We start from the raw sequence: 9296 nt of genomic DNA, 5'->3' as shown, positions 1-9296 counted from the left end.
AATGATAGACCGATGAGAGCTTTTCGTCGGAAAATGCAACTGTGTATGCTTCGTGTGCAAAGACAGAACAAAACTCTAGATAGCCGCACTCCGGGTTGAGTAAAAATAAATAAAGTGCCTTTATTTCTTCAAATGCAAGTGCAAAACTCCATAGAACACCACATCACAGCAAAGGGGGGTGCGTCTATCCAGAGTTTTGTTCTGTCTTTGCACATTTGGCTTATGCAATCAGCCTGCACCTGGAACCCCTATCTACTTGGAGAGCTAGCAGCCTGTCAGTGGTTTGACCTGGAGCGGTGAAATTTCTGTTTGTGTGTATGCTTCATCGGAATTTTGCTGGGAGAATTTGCGCCAGCAAAAGATTGAGAAAAATTCCAGAAATTCCAATTGTGTGTATGCAATTCCGACAGGCAAAAACCTCACCCATGCTTAGATTCAACTACGAGATGGAAGCTATTGGCTACTGGTTATTGAACTTCCTCGTACGCCACTGCGTTCTTGACGGTCGGAATTTGGTGTGACCATGTGTAAGCAAGACAGCTTGAGCAAAATCCCACCGGTATTCCGTCAGGAAAACCATCAGAGCTTTTTCCGGCCAAAATTCTGATCGTGTGTACGCGGCATAACAGATCAGATCGGCAGGGAGAATGTCTAACCTGCCTGAAGAAATGGGAAACCAGGAATAGAAGCAGTGACCCAAATGATATGTTTAGCCTTTCCTACAGCAGCTTTGAGTGTCATACACTGGGTGTACATGCATTTACAGTAATTCTAAAGCTGGCCACAGATGGATTGAAATTTTGATCCATCTATGGATGTTCCCATTTGTGAGAAGTCGATTTAATGATTAATTCTCACAAATGGGCTTGTTTGAAAAAAAAATGTTGTTCGATCAGCACTGTAGTCAATCTGTTACAGCGCTGATCAGTGTATACAATAGCACAGCAGGACGGATTCCTCTATAGGGGGATCCATTCAGTGTTTTTTGTTTGTTTGTTTTTTTGTTTTTTGTTTTTTATCATCCCCGTGGCTGAATGAAAAATAACTGACCGATGTATGCCCAACTTATGAAAAGCGGTTGTTAAAGGGTTGTTAAAGTGGTTGTAAACCCTTACAGACCACTTTGACCTACAGGTAAGCCACGGTTTAGGTTTACAAATTTACACGATTTACAAAATTTACACGGATTTACAAAAAGGCAAGCACCACTGTCTACGGCGCATGCACCATAGACAGCGTTGTGCAGGCGCACTGGGCATGCTGCTGCTAATAGCGATATGCAGTTAGTGGCGGCTCCCATACACAGAAGTGACTTCATCGCTGCTCCAGCCACTCACAGCAGAAGAAGATGGACGCTCCGTGCTACAGGGGACAGTGGTGACATCGCTGGCTCCTGTGTCAGGTAAGTGACACATAATGGGCTACTATGCGATGCATAGTAGCCCATTATGCTTTACCTTTGCAGGGAGATAAAGAGGAAGTAAACCAATCAGGGTTTACTTCCTCTTTAATCCACTATATGATCATGCCATCCTCTGTTATATAACGCTATGTGTCCCTGTGCTGTATAAAAGAAAAGGCCCATTATACCATATATCAGAGAGGCTCCCGGGGCTCACGTGACTCCTCAGCTTTCTGCTCTTTCCGGCTGACAGCTGGGAGGGAAAGAGAGAGAGCCGAAGAGTCATGTGAGCACCCGGAGATGCACTGATAAGGTATAATTTGCATCTTTTTTATACAGCACAGACACAGGGACACATAGCATTATATAACAGAGGGGGTGGCATTATCATAGTATTGATTTTATAGCACCAGGAGGCAAGGGTGCTTCCCCACTATCCATGCATCTGAGTCCCTAATCTACATGCGGAGCAACAGATGCATGGATTCCATAGGGTTTTTTTTTTTTCAAGCACGTGGTCAGAACCTGAGGCTCTAATAGGCTTCAAAAAAGGGTGGGCTTGGGGCGCAGAGCACTGAGCCCCCGTGCCCACCCAGGTGTATGACAATGGTAAATGAAGACTCACTATTTTCACACTGATTCTTCTCCTGGGCAATCAGGAAGCAGGTCTTGAGACCCATTTCCTGATTGGCCAAAAGGAGAAGCGATCCTATTGGCCTAAGGGGAGGAGGGAGGAGATGCACAGCCACTGTGAGCAGACGCAGGAGAAGCCATCGCCCAAAGGGTGCGAGGCCGACCAACGGGAGGGGGGCACAACTGACTCAACTGACTCACGGGGGAGTGTGATGTAGGGGTGGTGCGGGTGACCCGACTGACCCCTTGGGGGGTGGCTGTGGGTGCTTTGTTTGACACCCCCCCCCCTCCCCCCCCCGGAAACAAAAAACACCAGCCAGGAGGGGAGGATTGTGGAGTGTACAGAGCTGACAGGCAGAAGAGCAGGGCTGTGGGCGACAGAGGCACATAAACTGACTGAATTAGACTTCAGTCTTCAGGCAGGTGAGGTCTATATGATCAGCTCACCACAAAATCAGTAGTCCAGTCCAGAATGTACAGATGATATGATAGGGGGCACTGATGTGATGGGGGCTTCTGATGTGAAAGGTTGATGTTATGGGGGACTTCTGGTGTTAGTGACTTCTGATGTGAAGGTAGTGGCACTGATGTGGCAGGGACCTCTGATGTGATGATAGGGCACTTTTGATGTGAAGGTAGGCTTCCCATGTGATGGGGTGCTCCTGATGTGACAGATGACCTCTGGTATGAAAGTGGTGCTTATGTGCAAAAGAAAGCACCCTGATGTGATTGGGGTTACTTCTGAAGTGATCAGGGGCTTCTGGTGTGATAGAGGGAGCTCTGACATGATGGGTCACATCCATTAGGGGACGGTCCAGTTGTGATAGGGGTCATCTGATGTTAAGGTGCAGCTTCCAGTGTAATGTGGGGATTTATTTTGTCTATACAAAGGGGAAAAGGTGACACTACAAGCTGTAGACCATAAAAAAACTTGCATGTTGACCACACCCATTTTGGCCATGCCGATAAAGCAGCTAGACTCAAAATCAGTTTACTGAATCAGATCAGGCAGCTATTGCGCTTGGTTGCCAGAGATGTACAGTGTATCATTACCGCTCACTGACTGGATGCTAGAGGTTAGAGCACACATTACGGCTCAGTGATTAGTTACTAGAGGTTACAGCACATGATTTCTGCTTGTTTATTGGTTGCTAGAGATTACTGTGTATATGACCTCAGGGGGGCATTATTTACATATGAATGACACCGGCCACCGCTATTTACATATGAATGCTACTGCTTAGGGGTGCACGAATGGGTTTTTTGGTACCGAAAATGAAAAATACACTAGGCCGAAAACCGTAACCGATACCAAAACATATTAAAAAAAAAAAATTATATTTATATTTATATACGGGAGATGGCCAGAGACTGGGGACACGGTACAGGAGGTGGCCAGAGACTGGGGACACGGTACAGGAGGTGGCCAGAGACTGGGGACACGGTACAGGAGATTGTCAGAAACTGCACACATGATACAAGAGATCAATGCAGCCTCACCAGTGCCCATCAGATGCAGCCAGTCAGTGTCCCCCATATTGCAACCATCGTGTATCCCCATATTGCAGCCAGAGCGTCGCCCCCCCCTTGTAGCCTGCCTGTGCAGGGAGGAGAGGAGAGCCACTTCCGCCGCCTGTTTGATAACAGTGCCGGGAACATCACAGCTTTCATTTCAATAGCTGTGCGTTCCTGGCTGCGCCGTCACATCCAACCCCTCCCCCTTGTCCGGGCACTTTGATAGACAGATCATCCATCCAATCCTGGGATGGATGATCTGCCTATCAAAGTGCCTGGACAAGGGGGAGGGGTTGTATGCGACGGCGCAGCCGGGAACACACAGCTACTGAAATGAAAGCTGTGATGTTCCCGGCGCTGTTATCAAACAGGCGGTGGAGGTGGCTCTCCTGCACTATAGGACACCCCCATGATGGGCGGCACCAGGGGGGACGGGGGGGCGGAGGCCCCCACCCAGGCCCCGCCCCATTTCCGGCTCCATTATCGGCCATTTTTCTCTTTCAGCAAATTGCCAAAAAGGGCATTTTCGGCCAATATATTTCGGCGGCCGAAATTTTTGTGCATCCCTACTACCGCTATTTACATATGAATGCCGGTAATTTAAATGTAAACGCATGGTCTGCAGGTGAGTCATCTGTACACAACAATAGGGCAGAGCTGGTCAGCATTAGTAGCAGTACTTCACACTGAGCTATTTAGGACACAGCACAGGACTAAAACCTCAAGGGACAAGGGAATTTAAACCAGGATAGCGGGCAAGTATGAGACAGCTGCTTTGGGCCCCACAACAATGACAGGGCCCAGGGCAGCTGCCCCTTTTGCCCTGCCTTAAAAAACAGCCCTGGGTAGCACCGGCCCTGTGTCCTGCACAGGGCCAGGAGTCTCACGGTGTAGACACAGCTGAAAACCCCTACTCACTACCCACCAACCAATTCCCAAATGTCCCCTTATGTTGTAAATACCTCTCTTTAGTGACCACCTGTGTCATGGTGGAGACCTCAGGTTCTCCCATATAGTGAAGTATAGCTCCCATGCTTCAGAGAAGCAGGATCTCCCAATCTAGGGATAGTGTAGGACCCACTAATCATGGGGTACTTTGTCACAGTAAGTGGGCTTAAGCACCATATAGCAATATGGTGTGAGCAAATCCCCATATTTTTTGATGTTTTCTGTAAATGTCTAGGTGTTTTAAAAAGGTAAATATTAGTTTTGCATGTGTGCGCTGTAATATTTTTGTTCTGTTTGTATGGTCTTATGGCAGCACCATCTTTATGCATTTTTTTTAGGGTGTGCCCCCCAAATACCTTGTTCATTCATATACTAGGGCCAATTTGTGGACAGAAGCCAATTAACCTACCAGCATGTCTTTGGAGCGTGGGAGGAAACCCACGCAGGCACAGGGAAAGCATACAAACTCCAGGCAGGTAGTGTCATGGTTGGGATTGGAACCAGCGACCCTTTTTACTGCTAGGCAAAAGTGCTAACCACTACACCACTGTAAACATAATACTGAAAAATTTGGAAACGCTACCAAAGAAAAAAAATGGCAATTGCATACAGTAGTATAGCTTCTATACCAAGCAAGGCCCCTTTGACACGGGACGGATCAGTAATGATCCGCCCCGTGATGATCCGCTCGCTCAGCGGGGATCGCTCCGTTGTCCCCGCTGAGCCGGCGGCGAACAGGGCGGTCTCCGCACACTGTGCAGGGACCGCACTGTCAGCTCTCCGCTCTCCTCTATGGGGATCGGATGCGCACGGACCGTCTGTCCGTGTTCATCCGATCCGCTCTGCAGACGGATAGAAAAATAGGATTTTCCTCCGTCTGCAGAATCGGACAGTAGCGGAGGCGGACAAAATCGGGTGTCTGCGGATGTTCATCCGCAGACACCCGCTATCCCATAGGGATGAATGTATGCCCGTATTTCACCCGCAAATGGATGGATGAAATACGGAAATATTGTCCGCATGTGTGAAAGGGGCCTAATTGTAGACCTGATGTATCTTTATTATGATACATTTAAAAAAGCAGGGTACACTTTTAGTGCCACCCTGTTCAATAAAACGATGATGCTCTTTAAATCTAGCATGCATCATACATATGGTACGGCTTACATAGTACAGCCCTAATTGTCACTTTAGACCATATACAACAGGTGATAAATTGATTTATGTCAAACACTAAATGGATTATCAAGCCTACTCTTCCACCTACCAAAAGTTCTGGTTCTTCTATTTACCTACAGGTTTAGCACAATATCCTGTTTAGGGAGGGACATTTTTCATACCCCCACCCAAAAGAAAGGCTGCACAAATAAAAAATACTCAATTATATAAACCATAAATTGGGGGGGGGGAGAAATTCACACCAATCTTCTATCAATGTAATCTAATAGATTATAATTATAGAATAATATGCGTTCAATCTACACATTTATATAGTATTGGCATGCTATACAGCACTTTAAACAAGAACCAAATCCACATCATCCTCTAAAGAACTTGCAACTGAATGTCCTTTTAGAGACACACTCAGACACATGCACAGCAGGGCCAGTTCTGATGTAAGCCAATAAAATAAAACAAATAAATTCATGAATAATAGTATTAAAGACCTAATCATCCTAACAAACAAATCTAATCAAATCAAGTAAGCATCAACCTAAATCTCGCCTCCCCCCTTCTTACTAAATAACTAATCAAAAAATGTATGATCAATGGCAAATCGTTTAATCCAGATAAACAATATAACCAAAAAATAAAATAACTGATCTGTTAAAGTGATTGTAAAGGCACAAGGTTTTTCCCTGCATGCATTCTATGCTCTGTGTGCAGCAGCCCCACTAATACTTACCTGAGCCCCCTCTCGATCCAGCTATGTCCACGAGAGCCTTGTCTCTCCAGGGACTCACACTCCTGATTGGCTCCTGCTGTTGGCAATCACAGCCAGTGAGACAATCAGGAGACAAAGGGGGCGGGGCCAAATCACAGCTCTGTGCGTGAATGGACACACAGAGCCCTGGGTTGGGAGCATGGCTGCTTGGGTGCACCCGCAGGAGGGAGGGGCCAGGAGCGCCAGCATGGGACCCTAAAAGAGGGGGATCCGGGTTGCTCTGTTCCACACTATTGCACAGAGCAGGTAACTATGACCTGTTTTTCCAGCCCCAAATCCAATCACTATCCAAATTGTCCAGACTTCACCTGCAAAACATCTCCAAAATACGCCCCTTTCTAACCGTCAAAACCACTAAGCAACTTATTCACTCCCTCGTTATCTCTCGCCTTGTCTATTGTAACTCCATCCTCATTGGCCTACCTCTCCGCAAGCTATCCCCTCTTCATCCTATCATGAATGCTGCTTCCAGACTCATCCACCTTACCAACCATTCAGTGTCCGCTACTCCTCTCTGCCAATCCCTCCACTGGCTTCCCATTGCCCAAAGAATAAAATTCAAAACACTAACAATAACATACAAAGCCATTCACAATTCTGCCCCGAGCTACATCACCAATCTTATCTCCAAATATCACCCAAACCGTCCTCTCTGTTCCTCCCAAGACCTTCTCTAGCACCATCCCCCTCCCATGCTCGTCTCCAGGACTTCTCCAGAGTCTCTACCATCCTCTGGAACACACTACCCCAATCTTTCCAGCTATCTCCTACTCTGTCCACTTTTAGGCGATCCCTGAAAACTCATCTCTTCAGGGTGGCTTATCCTGCCTCCAGCTAACAACCGAATCTTCTACTCCCCTCATCGGTTCATCTTTCACAGTCCCAACCTTTTGTTTCACCACCCCTCCCTCTTAGATTGTAAGGTCGTAGGAGCAGGGCTTCTCTAACCCTCTTGTTTTGAATTGTACTATTGGTGTAGTGTCTCCCTACATTGTAAAGCACTGCGCAAACTGTTGGCGCTATATAAATCCTGTATAATAATAATAATAATAATAATAATAATAATAATTTTAAAGAAAAAAATTACTTTAATATCCCTAAAGTTTTAGACTGTGGGTAACAGTTTTCATCCAACCCTACCTATCTATGGAACAAACTTTAAGGTACTAGGGTTGTAATAATAAACAATTTGGTTACATTTTAACACAATAATTTGCATGCAGTGATAACTCCAAAGCTATATCACTTATTTGAGTGGGTTATGGCATATTTGAAGCTTCCTTATTGGCAACAGTCTGTTTAAAGAAAAGCCATATAAAGTAAAACTTTAGTGATTCAATGCATTTTACAGTTATAGTTTTGCAAACCAATATAGCTCAGTGGAGTGTTGATTGGGGAAAAAAACATGCAAACTGTACAATAAATGTTCTCAACATTGTAGATGCTACTGCTAACGTTCATTTCGATTATAACAATCATGAGACAGCTATTGAGCCCTAGAATATAAGCATTCCGCTCATCTCCTTCCTGCAAAAACACAAGTGCTGATGAAGGGGGAAGGGTGCAGCACAACCTCCCAAACTATACAGCCTTTTGATCCAGAACACAGCTACAACCATATGTGCTCCACTTCCTGTGTGACCAAAAAGCTGTTTGTTGTAATGTAAAAGGCATGGCGTGACTGTGCAATCTATTTATTTTTTCAATGCTTGACAAATAATTCATGGTACACATTGTTAAAAACAAAGGCAAACTGACATTTTAAAAATAACTTGATAACGTGATAATGTACAATATATGCTTTCTATGGACATTTTTTTAAAGAATACATTTTTTTTAGGGTCTCACAAAATTCTGAGCATACATCATATTGAGTTCAGATATGGGAGGCAACTCAGAAAGTGAAATCATATCAATAATAGACTTCCAAAATACAACATGCATGAATCGCTCAGAATATGACTAACACAATACCCCTTTATCTATATGCCTTTAACATGACATTTTTATCTAATGCTCTTGTTATTATCACTGCTCAGTGATTAATTTTATATGTTCTGTACAAAAATCTAAGAAGGTTAGATTTTATGATATAGTATTCTCAAAGTGGCATATAATCTGTCCCAATATTTGTGTGTAGTATCATTGCTTAACAAATCCAATCTTATCTGAGTCATTTTGTGCTTAGGTTTGTTATCGAACACGTTACATTATTTTACACAAGCATTAGGTTAAGAAGTTTTAGAATGATTAGCCTAATTTTATAGTGAAATAGCTGTTAGTTTCTAAGTTGCAGGATGAGTGAAAGTGTGCCATGACAGTGAAAGGCATGCAGTATTTTTCTCTTCCACAATATATGTATTCCCTTTCCCTAATTCCAATCACTCACCTGCAGCGTCAGGGAACAGCACTGCCATTAGGAGCAGGTAGAGCCCAGGGAGCCCACACGTTTCAGCTGTAGACATGACCCACAAGAATGCTAGGATCCTAACATCACATCAGTGCTGCTGCTACCCCTCCTCTTCAAATATGTAGCCAGAATCCCCTCTTCCTTCCTTCTCCTCCTCCCCTCACTCCGCCTCTCAGCCTAGATATGTTTCCAAACTCTCCTTGCTCATAACCCATCTAAAATCTCCAATTCCTCATGCCTTCTCTTTAGTCATGTGCTATGAGAGGTAATTTACATTATACTTTACATACTTTAAATGCTAGGTTCACCTTTAAAAATAATAAATGAACATTTTTTTTTATTTATTTTTTTTAAGGAAAAAATTGTGCGTTTATTATTATTTTTTTTTAACAGGAGCAGTGAATTGCAGATGCAATGTCAGGCTCTTGTACACTCTCCCTCCA

At 44.5% G+C, this 9296-nt stretch overlaps 1 protein-coding gene across 8 annotated transcripts in view; it reads right to left on the bottom strand.

Moving 5' to 3' along the window:
* RECK (reversion inducing cysteine rich protein with kazal motifs) overlaps window positions 1-8984 on the bottom strand; it is a 909451-nt gene extending 900467 nt beyond the window's left edge. For all 8 annotated transcript variants that reach the window (XM_077491985.1, XM_077491988.1, XM_077491986.1 and 5 more), the window contains exon 1: window positions 8833-8984. In XM_077491985.1, the coding sequence (XP_077348111.1) occupies window positions 8833-8908 (76 nt within the window). In that variant the 5' untranslated portion in view covers window positions 8909-8984. The remainder of the gene's footprint in view (window positions 1-8832) is intronic.
* Between the last annotated feature and the right edge of the window lie 312 nt (window positions 8985-9296).

This window comes from Lithobates pipiens, unplaced genomic scaffold, assembly GCF_037356315.1.
Source record: "Lithobates pipiens isolate NorthernLeopardFrog02 unplaced genomic scaffold, aLitPip1_a1.2 Scaffold_19, whole genome shotgun sequence".
Lineage (NCBI taxonomy): Eukaryota > Metazoa > Chordata > Amphibia > Anura > Ranidae > Lithobates > Lithobates pipiens.
The sequence above is the reverse complement of the archived record's forward strand: the minus strand, read 5'-3'. Positions and strand labels throughout refer to the sequence as shown.